The sequence below is a fragment of the Sus scrofa genome, chromosome 1 (genome assembly GCF_054392235.1).
Source record: "Sus scrofa isolate SSC_HxYL_T2T_F1_AM1 chromosome 1, Sscrofa_HxYL_maternal_Yorkshire_Landrace_v2.0, whole genome shotgun sequence".
NCBI lineage: Eukaryota > Metazoa > Chordata > Mammalia > Artiodactyla > Suidae > Sus > Sus scrofa.
The window spans coordinates 217,990,496-218,010,634 of NC_139383.1; the positions used below are offsets into that span (position 1 = coordinate 217,990,496).

The following is a 20,139-nucleotide window of genomic DNA, read 5'->3' on the forward strand; positions in this document are numbered from 1 at the left end:
GAAAAAACCTGAGAATCTGTTCATTTAATTTTTACTTTGGAGTTTAATATTGCAGTGACTCAAATTAATGGTATTAGAAAATTCAGTGAATTCTAATAACAAATTTTCAGAGATGTGAACAAAAATATATAACATTGTAATATATATATGAATATTGAATATAAGTGCTAGTGTCTATTATAAAGTTGAATTTTGTGACATTCCTGTTAAAACAACAATGAAGGATATTCTTTTTAAAGGCTAAATCGAAAATACTCTTGATTTACCTCTCCAGATTTTCTGCTCCTCATTTCAACCATTGGAGGATATGATCTTTTTTTTTTTTTTTTTTTTTTTAATTTTTAGGGCTACACTGGTGGCATATGGAGGTTTCCAGGCTAGCGATCAAATCGGAGCTGTAGCTACCACCCTACCCTACACCACAGCAACACCAAATCCGAGCTGCATCTTCGACCTACAGCACAGCTCATGGCAGTATCAGACACTTAACTCACTGAGTGAGGCCAGGTATCGAACCTGCATCCTCATGGACACTATGTTGGGTGCTTAACCCACCGAGCAACAATGGGAACTCCAAAGAGGATATGATTTTTAAAATTTAAAATAATTGTAATGAACTACTAATTAAAATTCTTAGTAGATGTCATTTGTAATATTTATATGTGAGATCTGCATCTTTTTTTTTTTTTTTTTTTTTTGTCTTTTGTCTTTTTGAGGGCCGCACCTATGGCATATGGAGGTTTCCAGGCTAGGGGTTTAATCAGAGCTGTAGCTGCCATCCTGTACCACAGCCACAGCAACACCAGATCCGAGCTGTGTCTGTGACCTATACCACAGCTCATGGCAATGCTGGATCCTTAACCCACTGAGCAAGGCCAGGGATCAAACCCACAACCTCATGGTTCCTAGTCCGTTTTGTTTCCACTGTGCCACGATGGGAACTCCTGAGATCTGTATCTTAATGGGAAAGCTGATAGTTTAAACATTTTTTTTTTCCTGTCAATGTTAGCTACAGAAGTCAAGATTCCAAAACCAAGAGGCAGACCCAAAATGGTAAAGCAGCCATGTCCTTCAGAGAGTGACATGTGAGTATAATTCATTATGTAGTAAATGAGGCATTTCATTTTAAACATGTCTTAAGTTTTTTTTTGCCTTTTTGGTAGTTTTATTTACAGGTTATTTGTTGCTATTACTGTTTTGTACTTCTAAAAATTATGGGAAAAACATTTGAAAAATAGTTTTTATTATGTAAAAAGTTAAAGAAAAATCTGACCATTTCATTAAGACATTTTCTTGTATATCAGGGTATCACATACTTACTAATGTATTATAAAATTTATAATAGGGAAGTTGGGTAAGATAGTTTTTTTGTTTTTGTTTTTAATTTTATTGCTGAAGCTGCAGTGTATGGAATTTCCCAGCCAGGGATTGAACAGCTGTGACCTAGACCACTGTGCTGGGCCAGGGATCTAATCTGTACCTCCACAGCGACCCAAGCTGCTGCACTCAGACTCTTCACCCACTGTGCCACAGTGCGAAGTTAGTGTGTTTAAGAAAGTTTTTAGACAAAGTATTTTTGAAGTGTTTTCCACAAATCTTCTAGTCCTCTAAAATAACCTTATTTAAAACACTAAATTATTTTTATAAGATTTAAAAATATTTTAATGGTAACTTAGTTTTCAAAAAAATATTTTTTTTCTTGCCAACTTTATTTTCTATTATGGATCTTGTTTATGTTGGCAGGAATATATGTTTCGACAAAGAGGGCAAAACTTTGTAGCTTTGTGTTTGAAAATTTTATAAAAAAAGCTCAAGTGAGTTATATCACTTAGGAATGGATTTAGAGCATTTTGAATGAAAAGATTTTATAGGAAATTATAGTTACAGAAAACTAGAGTGTTGGTAATTTTCAACTAATGTATATTTAAAGAGTTTCATTTTACTGCTAAGCCAGCTGTTTAAATATTCTTAAAAATAATGGTACTAAATTATAACATGGTTTTAACTACTCTAGTGAAATTTAAGAAATTAAGTACATGCATGTGAGTTTCTGGTTTTATGTATTTGTTTATTTATTTATTTATTTATTTTTGCCCTTTTTTTTGCTATTTCTTTGGGCCGCTCCCAAAGAAATAGCAAAATTTAAGAAATTAAGTACATGCATGTGAGTTTCTGGTTTTATTTATTTATTTATTTTTGTCTTTTTTTTTGCTATTTCTTTGGGCCGCTCCCGCGGCATATGGAGGTTCCCAGGCTAGGGGTTGAATCGGAGCTGTAGCCACCGGCCTACGCCAGAGCCACAGCAACGCGGGATTCGAGCCGCGTCTGCAACCTACACCACAGCTCACGGCAACGCCGGATCGTTAACCCATTAAGCAAGGGCAGGGATGGAACCCGCAACCTCATGGTTCCTAGTTGGATTCGCTAACCACTGCGCCATGACGGGAACTCCAGTTTCTGTTTTTAAACATAACAAATCTTACTCATCCCCTCCCTAAGATGTGTTCTCTAATCAAGGCATCAGGCATAAAGTCTAGGATTTGAGGATAAACATAAGGCCTTATCTAGAGACTCAGGAACTGAAACATAACTTATTTGCTCTCCTCTCCCCTTTATATATGCACATGGATCTGGGATAGGGAACTGTAGTACTCCAGGGGAGAAGAGGAGGCACACAGCAGTTGGTAGGGAAAATATTGTGAGATCCCTATTTTAAATACTAAGGTATATCTCTCCTTGACTAGGTCCTTGGCAGTCTTCCCTGAGACTATCCTTCTAGTCCATTTCTCTCCATGGCTTTTGGCTGGTTCCTCTGAGAGGTCTCCACTTTTTCAATATCATCTTTAGTTGATTTTTTTTCAGTCTTTTTTCAGTATCCTGTTAGTTACACTGAAATGTATTACCCTCATTAGCTGAGCAGCTTTCTCAGTCTGGTTTCATACTTAGGAGTTGGGCCTAAGGTTCCTTTATAGATCTCCATTACTTTCTCTTAATGCAGGCTGGTGCCACTCTTGGTAGTTAGCATGTGTCTGTATGTTTCATTCTCATCAGCTTCATGTGCAGTGGTCTCATTTGTAAGACTTCCCTAAACATGCTTATCTTTTTTTGTGTGTGTGTCTGTTTTGGGCCACACCCGTAGTGTATGGAAGTTCTTAGGCTAGGGGTTGAGTCAGAGCTGTAGCTGCCGGCCTACGCCACAACCACAGCAATGCAGGATCTGAGCTATGTCTGCGACCTACACCGCAGCTCATGGCAACTCCAGATACCTGACCCACTGAGCAAAGCCAGAGATTGAACCCACAGTCTCATGGACACTAGTTGGGTTTGTAACTAGCTGAGCCATAACAGACACTTCTTTTCTTGTTTTGTTTTGTGTTCTCTTTTTTTCTTTTTTGGCCACCCTATGAGATAGGGAGTTTCCCAGCCAGGGATCAGATCTGAGCTGCAGCTGTGACCTATACCACAGCTGCAGCAATGCCTGATTCTTTAATCTGTTGTGTCGGTCTGGATTTCAAACCTGTGTCCTGGCATTGCAAAGACCACTGATCCCATTGTGCCACAGCAGGAACTCCTATTATTTGTCATTTGTGCTATGTGTTATTATAATGCTGCTCTCAGCTTTGTATCTGGGCAAAAACTCAGTGGAGTACAGAGGGAAACTTCATAACCCATTTTGAAACTTATGTTCTCCATAAGAACAGCTTATGTTAACATGTTTATAATTTTCTTAGTCTTTTAATGTAACTTTCCTATTGTACCTTGACTGTGACCCATTAAAAAGGGAATTTATCACCGTGAGAAATCTGTTTTTCATGGAAGATGGTAAGGAGGAAGACCTCAGCAAGGCCAGGGATCGAACCTGCATCCTCATAGAGACTAGTCAGATTCTTAACCTGCTGAGCTACAGCAGGAACTTCAAAACCCATATAACATTTGAAAATAAACATAGCCAGTGATAGTTATGGGACAAAACAATTTCTAAAGAGATAAAAAGGTTTTTTTTTTTTTCCCCAATTTAATCTCTTAAGGGTTAAAAGAAGCAGTTGTCTGGTGGGAGGTTAGTGGGTTTGGAATTGAGATACTGGGCTGTTTGACCTTTTTGCACCATCATTTTCTCATTTGTTAAATGGAATGGGTTGGACTAAGTGACCTAGGGTCTCTTCCAGCTTTCAAATCCATTATATGTATGTGAAAATATCAAATTCTTTGAACACTGTTTATTACATTTAATTGACCATATATTTTACCATTATATGCGTAAGTTGGGAGCCTTTTACCTTGTAAAGAATTTTTTTTTCTTTTTTTGCTTTTCAGGGCTGCTCCTGTGGCATATGGAGGTTCCCAGGCTAGGGGTCCAATTGGAGCTACAGCTGCCGGCCTACACACAGCCACAGCAACATCAGATCAGTCACATCTGCAACCTACACCACAGCTCACAGCAACGCCGGATCCTTAAACCACTGAGTGAGGCCCAGGATCAAACCAGCAACCTCATGGTTCCTAGTTGGATTCGTTTCTGCTGTGTCACAACGGGAACTCTGTAAAGGATATTTCTTTACATTTTAAAATGACCATATTTCACCATGGGCAGTTCACTTGTGCAAGTGTATTTTTTCCAGCATGGCTGCTTTTTAAACATAATTTATTATAATAAGAGTTATGTGAACTTCCATAATATCTAGGGATCTCACCCACCTTATACATTGCTATTACCCAGAGTCAAGAATAGTACCTTGGCATGTAAGATAGTACTTAATATTATTTTTAAGTGAATGAATCACATTACAAAAATAAAACTTGGGGACCCAGTGCGGTACAGTAGAAAATTGACAGAACACTGTAAACCAGCTTTAATGGAAAAAATAAAAATCATTATGTAAAACAAAAACAAAACAAAAAAACTTGGGAAAAAAGTGAAAAATCACTTTTCTGTTACCTTATTGCCACTATAATTTTTTATTTTCTTATATTAAAAGGATGTTCTTTTTCTTTTATGATTGGTTGATAATTTTTATGGTTAATTAATTCAGAGTGTGATTGACAAGTATATAAAAAGTTCATTTTTCATTGTCATACCTATGAAATAGGGTAACTGAAGAAGACAAAAGTAAGAAAAAGGGGCAAGAGGAAAAACAACCTAAAAAGCAGCTTAAAAAGGATGAAGAGGGCCAGAAGGAAGAAGATAAGCCAAGAAAAGAGCCAGATAAAAAAGAGGGGAAAAAAGAAGTTGAATCAAAAAGGAAAAATTTAACTAAAACGGGGGTTACATCAACCTCTGATTCCGAAGAGGAAGGAGATGATCAAGAAGGTGAAAAGGTAAAATGTTTAGCAAATATTCTATTTTTAGTTTCCTATGTAGTTCTTAAGCTTTAGCAAAGCAATATTTTTATGAAATGTCTATAAATGTGATTGTTAAAATGGATTTATGTTTCTGAATTAACTTGAATTAGCTGTGTTAAAAAGCACATTTGAAACTTTACTGTAATTTTGTTATCTTTTCACAATAACCCCACTTATCTAGAAAAGGTAGGAAAGTAGAAAATTAAGCCAAATAGGCTGTGACCAGTCAAGACAGTTGTAAAAGAGGTACATTTATACATAGATTTTTATTATTTACCTCCATGAAATTCTTAATACTCCAGGCCTACTACTGTACATTTTATTAGTGGTACTTAATTATTTGGATGCAACAGTTGTTTGGGAATTTCATTGAAGCTCTACATTTTTTACTGTATAAAAACATTTATACATAGATTTTATATGTACCTATGTTTTATATAGGTACATTTATACATAGATTTTTATTATTTACCTCCATGAAATTCTTAATATTCCAGGCCTACTACTGTATATTTTGTTAGTGGTACTTTATTATTAGGATGCAACAGTTGTTTGGGAATTTCATTGAAGCTCTACATTCTTTACTGTATAAAAATACAAGTTTTGTTTATAGTCTTAGAAATCTGCAGACTCAGGTCATGTAGGTCTTTTATTTATGTTTATAATAGTAATTTACTAATACCTCAAAGGCCAAAACAAATTCGGGAGGTTGAGCAGTGTACTTGTCAGTAAAATAGGTACTGATGGCAAAATCAGAGTGTAGAGGCAAATAGCCTAACAGTCGTTTTGACCCATTTTAACAAAAGGATATCATTCCTATAGCAGTGCAGTAAATAGATTATAAATCCCAAAATCATCAAGGGAAAAGTTAAATTTAGATAGTAACATGTTTAATTCTGAAGTTTTTTTAAAATTAGTAATTTAAGTATTTGTCCCTTAAGAAAATAGAGTTGCTTCTTTTCTCAGAAGATTGTAATCATAGAAACATTAGTCACTGATAGTTAACTAAAACCATACAAATTCTCAAAACAGAAGAGAAAAGGTGGAAGAAACTTTCAGACTGCTCATAGAAGGAATATGCTGAAAGGCCAACATGAGAAAGAAGCAGCAGATAGAAAACGCAAGCAAGAAGAACAAATGGAAACTGAGCAGTAAGTATTTTCTTACTAAATTCCATTTCTTTTTTTAAGCTAGCATGAAATTTTTAATAGACTTTCATTTTCCAGACTTTATGAAGCCTTTTAAATAAGTGACTTTTCCCATGTGTTAGAAAAGTGTCTTCAGTATATAATAATAATCATGTTTCAGGCTTCACCCTTTTCTGCATAAGGAGGATGAAATTCACTGAGATAGTCACCCTGCAAATTATTTTTAATTTAAACTGAAAGTGCAGATAGGGTTTAACTGTTAAGTGGCTTTGTAGAAAATGTCCTCATCCTCTACTGCTTACTTGTATAATATTAAATACAGAAAGATGATAATAAAAATTGGCCTTGAGAAAGAATGAGGGAAATATCTGTATTTGTCATACCACCAGCAGGCCTTCCCCAAAAGACCAGCGAAAGAAACAAAAGCACAGTTGGAAACCCAAGAAGCCAGTAAAAGTAAATCTAAAGGCTGACAGGGTTTGCATTAGATGTGTGCAATATAAATCAAGTTCAAGCTAGTAAGTTTTGATACTTGGAAACCATGTAACTTACATGGGGAATTTCTTTCCCCTTTAATTTTATTCTATAAAGCTTTGTAAGAAGGAAACTAGCAATGGCAGTGATGAATTAGGCTTCATGTTTATTACATTTGTTTTCCTAGTTAACTTTAGACTGTCACTTCTCAGTTCTTTCTCTGAAAAGCATTTCTTTCTTTGTGAAGCGTCTTGCATTATTCTGACTAAACTTTGTTTTTTTGTTTTAGTGAGATGGTTTTAAAAACATGCTCTAGGTCACTAAGACAAACTTAACGATAAACAGCAAAATTCTTAAAACCATTCTTAAATAATTTTGTACTTTTTATTTATATAATACATCTGTAAGGTGAAAGTCTTTCTCGAGAAGTATAATATTTGACCATCTGCTTTCTTAGTTTTTTTGGAGGATATATAAGCAGTTTCAGCTGCTTGAGGGAGTAATTTAAAGATTGATATAAAACTCAGAAATGTTACTCCCTTTGACCATTTATGTAAATACTAGTTATTTTTTGTTGCCTTTCCTTTTCTGTCCTTTCACTGAAAAGTTGTTGGACTGTTTGTTGCTTTTAACTTTATTGTGCTCCGCAAACTAGAGATAAAAAATTAGCTGTTGCTTAGTAAATTTAGCCCAACTCTTCTTCAGTATCTCAGAGTTGATCTTTATGTGTTTCAATTTCTTTTTGAATGTCCTCCGAATGTAACTTTCTCAAATTCTAATATTTGTGTTTTCTTTCCTTCTCCTGTTATTACAAAACTTTGTACTTGGACAGTTTTGCTCTGTAAAGCATTTCAGATGCAGCTTGTATGAAATGCATTATGCAAAATAAAGTTTATTGTATTGTATTCCCAGCCAAACAACATGTAATCTACAGTAATAAAAAATATATCTCATTTTGGGCTCAAAGCATTAATCCAGTTACTGAAAAGAGAATACAAGTGGAGCAAACAAGAGATGAAGATCTTGAGACAGACTCATTGGACTGAATTTCCCCCTCCCCCCCTTGATGGAAGAATGTTCCAGATTCTAAATTGAGGACTTCATTAATGGCATTATTACTGTGTTATGATTGTTAAAAAACATTTCCTGTAAGGTACACACTACATACTAAGGTCGGCCATCATTCCTGTTAAAAGTTTTTTTACCAAGCTTAAAATGAAGCTTTGTGTTTGAAAGTTATAAGCTCAGATGAAGATGGTGGTTGTACATTATTTCATTTAGAAAATATAAAATTCATTTTGTTTTGAAGCTAGGTGTTAAACTGGAATAGCTATTATACCCCCACAGAATGGGGCAGTTGTGCCCTTCCCTTGACATTCTTTTGTTGTTTAAATCTTTAGAATATTAATAATTGTTTTTTTAATCCTGAGAGATTAAACAGTAGACTTGTTAAGAAAACAAAAATGAAACTGTAACCAAAATTTTAAAATAAAGTTTTTTTAAAAAAACCTGATTTTTAGATATTTTTTTGTTCTTGTCTATTTCAATTGGTTTATTATAATAGGGCCTGAACTCCAAGTCAAGGTACTAGAAATTATTAAGAATTCATTTTTAAATGGTTATTTTTGTGATTTACAGTAAAGTGGTACCTTTTCATTTGTGAAATGATATGTAAATGTTAGTGAATGTCACTGAAGTTTGATATATTGGCAAAAAAAAAAACCCACCTCATTTTAATATAGTAATATTATCTTTAAAGAGTCTATTTAATCTTGAAACTAACTTTGAACCCCTCAGATTACCTACATTTTGGAGATGTGGGAAGAATTAAATCAGTCTGTTTTGACATATTACTTTAAAAAATAATTGTGATATATGGAAGTCAAGAAACATTTATAGGCATTCTTTTCCCACTGTGGCCTCTTTGTCCACTGACCCTGAAGTTGGTCTTTTAACACACTATTGTTGGAAAAAAATTCACCAAAGCAGCTGTCAAAATTTATTTGTAATGCCACTGAAAAATGACATAGATCATTTATTCTGGTATGTTTGTGTTTTCAGTTTTGCTTATATTTATACTAATTAGTACTAATGTGGCATTGCAGAATTCTAAAAATTACAATTCCCTGTGATCTACTATTTTAAAGAAAATTTTAATTTTTACATAAGGGATTGGTGGGCATTTGGAAATCAGTCGCCAAAGTCCAGTGTTTTTGAAATATTTGTGTTGACATTTGATAGGCAGAATAAAGATGAAGGAAAGAAGCCAGAAGTTAAGAAAGTGGAGAAGAAGCGAGGTTAGTTATTTCACTTTCTAAGATAAATAAAGTTGTATTATATATAGAAAGGAAGATAAATAGACACTTTTAATTGTATAGGTTTTGAAGTTGATCATTTTATGTTCTTAATCTACAGGTACACTTTTCAAATCCCTAAGGGATTCTATATACCATACATTGTTTTTAAGTATTATTAGGTGAATTTGCTTAAGGAGTTATGTTAATTTTTCTTAATGCTCATTAAACGATGTCAAATTTTTGTAACATTGCCAAAAGCTGGATGTTTTCCCATTTCTGACAAATTTGGGTTTCAGATGGATTTTCTAGTTTTGGTTAAATGTGTAAACGGTGAGGCAGGTATTTAAGGACTATAATAAGAGTAGTTATTACACGCAGAATGCCTGTTTTAGAAAAACGCAGATGATGATTCTTTGCTTATATGATGAATGCTCATTGCCTAAACCAAATACTATAAAAATGGCAGACAGCTTCTTAATGATGTAGACTTGATTACTAGGAACATTTAAAAAAATTTACCAAGTCTTTCCATTATACTTTGCTTAGATGATACAAAAAATACTGGTTTTGGAAAACCTATTTACTGTGTTTCACATTTTAATTTATAGAAACATCAATGGACTCTCGACTTCAAAGGATACATGCTGAAATAAAAAATTCACTCAAAATTGATAATCTTGTAAGTGTTTGATACCTAACTTAGAAATACAGTACTGCCTTTATAGCTTCATGTTTTATTTCTCACGATTTTATAAATATGTGCAAATTTGAGATGATACTATTACTGGTTATTTTGTATTGCTCTTGTTATTCAAGATTTTAAAAGTGATCTCTAGCAATAGATTATATAGCTTGTGGTAATTAACAGTTATGAAATTACTGTTTTGTCATGAAGGATGTGAACAGATGTATTGAGGCCTTGGATGAACTTGCTTCACTTCAGGTCACAATGCAACAAGCTCAGAAGCACACAGAGATGATTACAACACTGAAAAAAGTAAGTGATCGTGAGTTTTGGAGATATTTTAGATTTCCTCATTATCACCATTTCATTAAGTAACGTTTTAAAAAAACCAACAAGGAAAATTACGAGCGTATGTTTTGTTTTCTCAGATTCGGCGATTCAAAGTTAGTCAGGTTATCATGGAAAAGTCTACAATGTTGTATAACAAGTTTAAGAATATGTTTTTGGTTGGTGAAGGAGATTCTGTGATCACACAAGTGCTGAATAAATCTCTTGCCGAACAAAGACAGCATGAGGAAGCAAATAAAACCAAAGATCAAGGGAAGAAAGGGCCAAACAAAAAGCTAGAAAAGGAACAAACAGGTATGTGATAATAAATTATTCGCTGGGACTGCTCTTTAAAAATGGCTTTGATATTTTGTTAATACTCTATATTAAATGACGAGAGAGTTTCATAAAGCACTTAGGACATCCTCAACCTTAGCTGTTTTTCTAAGTTTTCAGAAGTTTGAGTAGTTAATACTACTAGTATCTATTAGTAGCAGTGGTTGCTACCTTTTCATTTATATTATGAAAGATTTCTAACCTTAGTAAAAATAGAAGGAACCTCCTTTGTCCCCATCACCCAACTTCACCAATTACCAATATGTGATCTTTGCTTTGATATCCCCATCAAGTATCTGTGAAACTCCTCAAGGTTATTTTTTTAGGGCCGCACCCATGGCATATGGAATTTCCCAGGCTAGGGGGTTGAATTGGAGCTACAGCTGCTGGCCTACACCACAGGCACAGCAACGCCAGATCTGAGCCATGTCTGTGACGTACACATCACAGCTCATGGCAAAGCCAGATCTGCAACCCACTGAGTGAGGCCAGGGATCGAATGTGTGTCCTCATGGATGCTAGTCAGATTCATTTCCGCTGAGCCATGACAGGAATTCCTCCTCAAGGTTATTTTTAAGCACATTCCAGATATGCTATACAGTCATAAATGTTTTATGATGTATGTGTGTCCAGACACTTAGAATCAGTAGTACAGAGATGTTGTGGGTTCAGTTCCAGACAACTGTAATAGAGTCCCACTAATTTTGGGGTTTCCCTGGGCATATTAAAGTTGTCTACATTATACCATCATCTTTTAAGTGTGCAGTAGGATTATCTTTTTTTTTTTTTTTCTTCTTAGGGCCGCACCTGTGGCATATGGAAGTTCCCAGGCTAGGGGGTTGAATTGGAGCTATAGCTGCTGGCCTACACCACAGCAACACCAGATCCGAGCCACTTCTGCAACCTACACCACAGTTCACGGCAACGCTGGATCCTTAACCCACTGAGTGAGGCCAGGGATCGAACCCGCAACCTCGTGGTTCCTAGTCTGATTCATTTTCCCTGTGCCATGATGGGAATGCCAGGATTATGTCGTTAAGAAAACCCAATATACCTACTTTGATTTAAAAATACTTTGGGAGTTCCCGTTGTGGCCCAGTGGGTTAAGAACACAACATAGTGTTGGTGAGGATGTGGATTAGATCCCTAGCCTCACTCAGTGGGTTAAGGATCTGGCATTGCTGCAAGCTGTGGCATAGGTTGCAGATGCAGCTCAGATCCAGTGTTGTCTGGCTGTGGAACTTCCCTAGCTGGGACCCTCCCACATGCCCCAACTGCGTCTGTAAAAGAAAAAAAATAAAGAAGCAAACAACTTTGTTGCTAAGAAAATGTTAACAAATTATCTGAGCTGTCAATGAATCATAGTTACTAACATCAAAATCACTGATAACAGACCACCATAACACGTGTAATTTTAAAAGTTTCAAATACTGTGATATTTCACAGAATGTGACAGACATGAAAGGAGCAAAGCTGTTGGGAAGATGGTGCTGATAAACATGCTTGATGGAGAGTTGTAACAAATGTTCAGTTTGTAAAAAATGGAGTATTTATGAAGCATAGTAAAGTGAAGTGCAGTAAAATGAGGTCTGCTTGTACCATTATCAGCTTCCCCAATTCCGTGGTACACAATATCTTAGCAGCTGTTGCTTAATGTAGAAACCAGTGTTCAAAAGGAGTTAGATTGATACTCATTAGGGAATGATACAGATCTCCTGAGAGATTTGTTAATGAATAAGATTTACAAGGAAGACCTTAGCAGTTATTAAGTCATAAGAGACAAAATCATGTTAATTAGGATCTACTTTTGACACTTTTTGTTATTAAGTATGAAATTTACTGTGATTCACATTACTTTTTCTAAGAAAAAGAATAAACCTCAGTACTTTAAATGTACCACCCTTTGGTCTGCTTGATAACACTAACATGGTAGAATCAGATTAATAACCTACTTTTTGAATGGACAGAAGTATTAACTCTGATTGTTACTGTTGCTGTGTAAACCGAAGGATTACAGAGTAATTTCAAATAAAATATAGTGTTAGAAACTTTGGAGCTATGTTTTATTTTTGATTTTGTGTCTTTTGAGGACATTTAAAAGAAGCTCTAACAGATTTTCTACTGGAATCCTCCTCCAGGTTCAAAGACTCTAAATGGGGGATCAGATGCTCAGGACAGTAATCAGCCACAGCATAATGGAGACAGCAATGAAGAAAGCAAAGACAACCACGAGGCCAGCAGTAAGAAAAAGTGAGGACATGTTTTAATGGGTTGTAATACATGTTCTAATTTTTAAATCATTTTGCTGTTCCAGGGTTATTTGTATAAGGGATTATATTTTATATTTTCATCACTCATTTCTTGAATTCAATATGCAAAAATGCAAATCAAGGCCAAAATATAATGAGACTTCACTTATAGCTAATATTCAAGGGAATAGAACTAGGCAGGAATCCAGTTCAAGAAAATATTCCTTGGGCTTCTTTCACTGATAAATCTTTAATAATAACTATGTCCATACTTTGTTGAATTTTGACAGGATAATACAGAAATCAGATCTAGAATCATAGGCTATGTTGGATCATAACACCCATTCTAAAATAACTAGGTATGGAACTGTAATTTTACAAATCTTGGTTTGTTCCACTGTACATTGGAAGGACTTGGAATCAAGCATTCCTTCTAATTATGAACTTTAGGGAAATCTTGTCTGTGTGTACATTACTTCTCCTTTAAAAAAAAAAATTTTTTTTTCCTTTTTGCCTTTCTTAGGGCCGCTCCTGTGGCATATAGAGATTCCTAGGCTAGGGGTTTAATCAGAGCTGTAGCCTCTGGCCTACACCACAGCCACAGCCACACTGGATCCTTAACCCACTGAGCAAGATCAGGGATCAAACCTGCAAACTCATGGTTCCTAGACACATTCGTTAACCACTGAGCCACGACAGGAACTCCGTCTTCTTAAAATCTAGAATATGTTGGTATCACAGATAATATTTTCATGTTCTTTAAAGAAAATTCATTTTAAAGCTGGAAATGATGGAAAAGGGCCTGGGCCATAGTGCTTCCCTGATTATTTTGCTTGATCTGCATATTATTTTGGGAAGAAGATTATAACATGGTAAAATTTTGAACAAAAAATAATTAACAATAAGTCAGGATCCAAAAAAATTCTTTTGGTGGTTTTAAAAAAACAGCATAGGGAGTTCCTGTTGTGGTTCAGTGGTAATGAACTTGTAGCATCCGTGAGGATGTGGGTTCGATCCCTGGCCTGGCTCAGTGGGTTTAGGATCCAGCATTGCTGTAAGCTGTGCTGTAGGCTGACAGCTGCAGTTCCAAGTCAACCTCTAGTCTGAGAACTTCCACGTGCTGCAGGTGCGGCCCTAAAAAAAGTAAAACAAAACAAAAACACACGAGGTACAGATTTAATGTCTTTTTTTCTCCTGAAGAAAAAAAAAATAGTCCCTAATCCCAGTTGTCATACTTTTCTTTCCCCTTTTCTTTAGGCCATCCAGTGAAGAGAGAGAGACTGAAATATCTCTGAAGGATTCTACACTAGATAACTAGGTTGACATACCTGGAATATAAAGAGCATTTGAGAAGTTCGTAATGGTTTTCATTTGAAATATTTAGACAGCTGAAAGTTTTAAATTTTTATAAGCATAGGTTTTGATGTTTAAAACTTGTTTTGAGGGAGAAATCCCCCTTAGCTTTGTTTAAAAGTGACTAAACATTATTGATAATTGTACTTGTGCAGTATTAACAGCTACATTATACAGTAAATGTGAGGGAAAGTCCATTTAGGAAATGTTAAAACTGCTTTTCCAGACATCGGTTGTAGTATATTTTCAATTAGTGTGTGTATGTTAATGCGTAATTGATAGTAGAAAAAGGTTACATTTTAAAAACTGCTACTTGTATAAACCTTTCCTCTTTCCCAAATACTGTGGGTTTTGTGCATAGTTTTTACAAATCTTGGATTTACCAGAATGTCTTTTCACCGTTTGTGGGTTTTGTAGAAGTCAAGCATTTTTATGGTAGATAAAATGTTACTTCTATACAAGTACTCACTCCCCCTTTTATCAAAAGTTAATTTTAACCTCAGTCTACATTGTGCTACATTATCCTGCTGCTTTGTAACAATGTGTGGTCTGTATGCCTTTTTGTATGACAACTAGATATCCAACTGACATTGAACTGACAATTCTGCCAGGTACAAAACTCATGTTAACTTTTGAAGGTAATTTAGTTTTGTGGCTGGGAAATTTGGTGTAATCACATGACTTTCCTGCAGGGAGCAGCAGTATGTTTAGGAATGAATCTGGCTTTAGGGTTCAACTATTTAAGATCCTTTACAGACACTAGTAGCTCCAACTGAAAACTAAATGATAAAAATTTATTTTTGAGAAATGTCTCGAGTTTCTGAATTTTTTAAAGAGTCACACTCATTAAAGAAATTACTAAGTATTTTTTTAATTGGAAAAAAGCAATCCATGATGGTTTTGCAGTAAATAAAAGTAAATACTATATAAAGAAACCAACCTATTTGAGAACACACCTTTATCAGAAGGGAATTTTTATTTCTATGTCATGTATGTGACAGGATTGCATAGAGTGTGGAAACAATAGTTACTCTGAGGCAGTACACAAAAGCTTTCTGTATATTCATGTATATGGACTTAAATCAGGGTGAACCAACATTAATACAAAATTTAAGGGTAATTGAACAGATAGCATTTCTAAGGTATTTTGAATACTAGGTCAGTTGTGGTTTGCAGTAGCTTCAAAGACTCTTTTCATGTTTGGAAACTAGGAATATGGGAAAAGGTTGAATACCAGTGTTGCATGTGACATGCATTGTATGCTTTGACCTCTTGAGTAACTATTTTCATCTATAGATGGAAAGTTCAAATTATTTTAATAATTGGAGTTTTGCTTTTGAGAGGTCTTAAAATGGAACTAGGACCCACTGTTTTGAGGGAACTCTTGCTTATTACATTATATCTGTTTGGTCCTTAATACAAGTTAAATTTGGACAGATTTATTCTAGTTAAGCCATAAGTGTCAACATGTAAACTTGTTTTGATTAAAGGATTTTTCTATCAAACTCTACTAGTAAATTACTTCTTTGCCATTTACAAAAGTGTGAATTCTGGATTTGCTTCCAAGAGAGTATAACCTGGTCATAGAAATTGTATTATTTGGGGATACAGGGTTACTGAAATATAAGTTCAACAATATAGAAATAAAGGAAATGTTATTTTTTTGTTTCCCCTCCCTTTTTTTCAGTGACCCAAAAGACTTATGTAATTTTACCAAGAAGCCACAGACTACTCAAATTCTGGAGGGAGAATTCTGATAATTTGTCTGTTTATATGGGCTGAACTTGCTGTAGCCAGTTGGTTTTTGTAGCGTTAAAACACAATTGCCTTCTCCTTACCCTCATTTCAAGAAATTATTTTTTGTCATAGGTTGATTCCCAGATAACTACTATTCTAATTTTCTTAAGGAAAAGTCATATAAACAATTACCAATTTTTAGGAGCTTTGACATAGTTTAAATTTGTGTTTGGTCAAAACTCCACTGCTGAACAAGTCAGTAAGGGATACTTTAAATGAGATAGCTAGTCCCTTCATCAAAAAACCCCCTTATTTTTTGTGTTAACTTCTTATATGTATAAGCAACATCTATTTGGGGCTGAATTTTTAAAACCATTGGATAATATTTTAAAAAGTAAGTTACACATGACCCAGGAGAATCAACTGCTGCATGTTTTTTTCTCAGCTGCTTTGAAGAAATTTAGATGTTATCATTCTAAATTGGAGAACCTGAACAAGACTTTGTATGTGTAAATAGCCAAAGCCTTATATTTGTTATTATATCCTGTGATTTCAAATAGTGAGATGAGAGATTTTACCTAGTTTTTGCTGATACGTTGACTGTAGTGTACCCACACACACTTACCTGGTTAAAGACATTCAGATCAAGGTGAGGTCTGCCATCTAATCCTGTACAAGAGCAAAAGGCTTTTACAGGGCTCTGTGAGGGCTTCACTAACACAATTGATTCTGTTCCACTGGTCAGAGAAAGGATGATCTATTGGAAATAGCAAACCCATAATTAAATCTTAAGAAACGAAGAAGCTGCTATACAGGTACAAATGTGTTTATGCTGTGTAATTCTCCAACCTTAGAGGATATGACGACACTGCAATTGGATTGGGAGAAAGGTCAAACTATTCGTAAAGGATACTAAATCCTAAAGAATGTTATTTTTCTAGATAATGTGATTTTTTGGTGCATGACTATCCACTATTATATCAAAATCGGATTCATTTCTAACAATGTTAAGGTTCATGAAACATTTTCGTATTTGCCTTCATTAGATAAAATATATGTAATTTAACTTAAATCATATGTTTAATACTGATTTTTCCAGCTACAAAATCCCTGATCCAAGACATCTTTGATGTCTACTTCAAAGTTAGGAGTTTCTTTTGACTTGAACTTGGTGGGAGACCTGTATGACTGATACGTGGTACATTCTCAAGTTCTGGGAGTGACATGGTAGGCCTTTCCTCTAGAACTCACCAAGAAGTGATAACAGAAGTGTATCTGAGCTGAGCCTTTGTAACCTGGGTGTGGAGTTAACCTAAAGAACCAGCAGAATAATAATCTCAATTTCAAAGGACAAAACAAGAATTTCAGTAGCAGTTATGTTTTAACTATCTTTCTTCTCTATCTAGTAACATGAATTGATTGGTGCCACACATAGATAAATGCTTCTTTATGACAATCCATTTTCTTGAACTTGCTTTGAGACTATGAAATGATGAAAATAAAAGCAAAAAGACCCTTGCATAGTAACGCAAGACCTATAAATGCAGTTTCAAAATAAAGTTTTGAAATGCAGTTTCAATATAAAGGAAGCAAAACTTCATTTTTACCTGGGGAACTTTAAGGACTAGGTAAATCTATGGTTTTCCTGCATGAATTTTTACCTGTTCAAATTGAACATCATTGGAAACAGGAAAAGTAAACATTTAGTTAATAACAGCCAGCTAGCCATGGAAGAACCTTAGTCCCTTACACTGATTTTCTGGTGTATTGACAGAATCAGAGCTGCTAGAAACAGGTGTTTGTCTTCTACATACCAATCCAATTAATTGGATATATAGCATTTAAGTCCATAAAACATTTCACTGTCAACCTTTTAAACACATAGGCATCACCAGTTTTTGATTTATATGGTATATATGTGTTCTTAGCCATCCAGGGAATATGGAATTCAGTTGAACTTAAATACAACCTAGAAGAGAGAATGTGAAATTTAAATAAAACACATTTAAAATGAACTGCTTTTCAGCATTCCTAAAGTCTTTAAACAAATTTTCCACCAAAAAATAATTCCAGAATACATTTCAATATGGGTAGCTACAATTTTCTCTGATGGAATTAGAGCTCAGAATTAAAGTTGCCCTTTGGCAAGAGAATGAGAATAGGATAAGAAGGATAATCATAACAAGGATACCATAAGAATGAAGAACTAGGCTAGAAACACACTTGTTTTCTTTTTGCATATAGAATTCTGGGTATTGCCCAGGAGTAAGTGACCTAGAGGTGGCAGACCATGGGGATCTTAATTTCTCATGTCCACTCAGTGGTCACACTACATAAAATCTGCTGTTCTTTCAGATTGTAAAAATAATTAACATACATTTTAAACTAATAACATTTGTAATTCCAAAAACTTCTGGTCAAGAGATGAAGCTTCAATTTAAATGTTACTTCTGTGAAGGCATGAGTATATACTCAAGATTTTTCATGTAGTGAATCTCAAAAGTGTTGTGTGCCCAGTTTCTAACAAAAGGGCCCACTGTAAGATTAAATTACACAATAGCTATTCTTGATTATTTATTAAATACAGTATTAAGAATAGTTACTTAATAATCTTTTATTCTTAACTTCTCCCTCATTTTTATTACAGATATTTGAAGGATCTTTTACCTTGGAAGCCTCAAGGTACAAGGTGTAGCTCTCACATTCTTCAAAGAATTTCCAAACACTTCCATCATTTGATATATCATTAAGAGAATTTTGCTAATGAGCAAAAAGCCCTCTGGACAAAGAATGAATAGGCAAACCACTGACTGGGAAAAAACCAGAATACTTGTATCTGACAAAGGATTTGTATTCAGAATACATAAAGCACTCCTACAACTCAATTAAGACAATTCAGTTAAAATGGGCGAAAAGCACTGAATAAAAACTATACTTTGGAATAAATACTAAAATAATTTAATATAAATTTCAAAACATTTAAATACAATCAAGGTACTGCATAAGAAAATCTGGGATTTGAACTTTTGCAGGGGGTGGTTAGCTTTTAGCTCATTGTTTGAGGTGGATCCTGATCCTTGGTGGCATTTCTGGGAAGTAAAGTAACCATCCAAGAGGAAGGGTACACTTTTTGTTATTAATTAAAGGTTCCAGGATCAACATAAGGATAAGCGAGGAATTCCCCCAGTTTGTTGCCTTCTGAATCATAGTGGAGCATTCGGAAGCAAACATCACAAAAGAAACATGGGTCCTCTGGTGCAAAACTGTCATTGTTCGTCACCCATCTGTAGTTAAAAAAAATGTATATCATCACAATCAACCTTTTCATGCTTTAATGTGCTGTAAGTTATGACCTACTTAATATGTAAATATAACACTCCCACTATTGTCTTATAATTTATAATTATATATATACATATAGGTACAGACATATCACTACCAGTACTCTACAAGGCAAAATGGCAACTTTTTTCCAAAATACTCCTCCTTAAAGGTAAGTAGAAAAGAATATATATAAATATATAAATCATACACTTTTGCCATGACATACCTACCTTTCAAATAACTGTTAATAATTTTCTAGTAGGCCATCTTGAATATTCATTAATATTAGATACTACAGACTTGATAAACTTTTTGCTTATAATAAAATTAGTACTGGGCTAACTTGAAAACTCAAGCTTTTTAATCTAGCCTTTAGGATAAAATGTTTAAAGAGTGCAAACAAATGAGAATATAGGCAACATTATTCAACTGAGATTTTGGTTTTGTCCTGAGATGTCACAGTTAAGTAAAATGCTATTTTTCAGTCCTTCTGAATTCTACATCTCATGGAATGTTATTTTTATTTTTGGCCACATCTGTGGCCTGTGGAAGTTCATGGGCCAGGGATCAAACCTGTGCCACAGCAGCAACCAAGTCACTGCAGTGACAACAGCAGATCTTTAGCCCACTGTGCACAAGAGAACACACTCATGAAATATTTCCACATTCCCTGATTTTCCAGTAACTGACTGATCATACTTTTCCTATTGATCATTCAGAAAAGCCTTTTTGGTGGGGAACCCAAAACAAACTTATGACACCAAAATATTCCCTCTTCTAAATGGTTTTTTGACTCTCATCCACAGTTAAACATAATTTAAACATGCAAACCTACAAAATTTTATAAATTATATTTTGACCTCATTAAA

The 20,139-nt window shown here is 34.7% G+C and overlaps 3 protein-coding genes across 9 annotated transcripts in view; 2 read left to right on the forward strand and 1 right to left on the reverse strand.

Annotated features, from left to right (window-relative positions):
• Nucleotides 1-15,714, forward strand: part of PSIP1 (PC4 and SFRS1 interacting protein 1) — a 42,774-nt gene extending 27,060 nt beyond the window's left edge. For 2 of the 6 annotated variants that reach the window (XM_084971904.1, XM_005660092.4), the window contains exons 8-16: nucleotides 1,010-1,085; nucleotides 5,088-5,316; nucleotides 6,373-6,491; nucleotides 9,204-9,259; nucleotides 9,868-9,938; nucleotides 10,155-10,256; nucleotides 10,373-10,586; nucleotides 12,746-12,857; nucleotides 14,114-15,714. In XM_084971904.1, the coding sequence (XP_084828030.1) occupies nucleotides 1,010-1,085; nucleotides 5,088-5,316; nucleotides 6,373-6,491; nucleotides 9,204-9,259; nucleotides 9,868-9,938; nucleotides 10,155-10,256; nucleotides 10,373-10,586; nucleotides 12,746-12,857; nucleotides 14,114-14,174 (1,040 nt within the window). In that variant the 3' untranslated portion in view covers nucleotides 14,175-15,714. Of the gene's footprint in view, nucleotides 1-1,009; nucleotides 1,086-5,087; nucleotides 5,317-6,372; nucleotides 6,492-7,794; nucleotides 9,260-9,867; nucleotides 9,939-10,154; nucleotides 10,257-10,372; nucleotides 10,587-12,745; nucleotides 12,858-14,113 lie in introns of those variants that run through there. The other 4 variants (XR_014812340.1, NM_001243670.1, XM_021102208.2 and 1 more) reach the window with 4 other exon arrangements.
• Nucleotides 1-20,139, forward strand: part of TTC39B (tetratricopeptide repeat domain 39B) — a 562,176-nt gene that overhangs the window by 271,744 nt on the left and 270,293 nt on the right. The gene's annotated exons all lie outside the window — the stretch shown is intronic.
• Nucleotides 12,849-20,139, reverse strand: part of SNAPC3 (small nuclear RNA activating complex polypeptide 3) — a 39,006-nt gene continuing 31,715 nt past the window's right edge. For both annotated transcript variants that reach the window (XM_003121900.5, XM_001927743.6), the window contains one exon: nucleotides 12,849-19,230. In XM_003121900.5, the coding sequence (XP_003121948.1) occupies nucleotides 19,083-19,230 (148 nt within the window). In that variant the 3' untranslated portion in view covers nucleotides 12,849-19,082. The remainder of the gene's footprint in view (nucleotides 19,231-20,139) is intronic.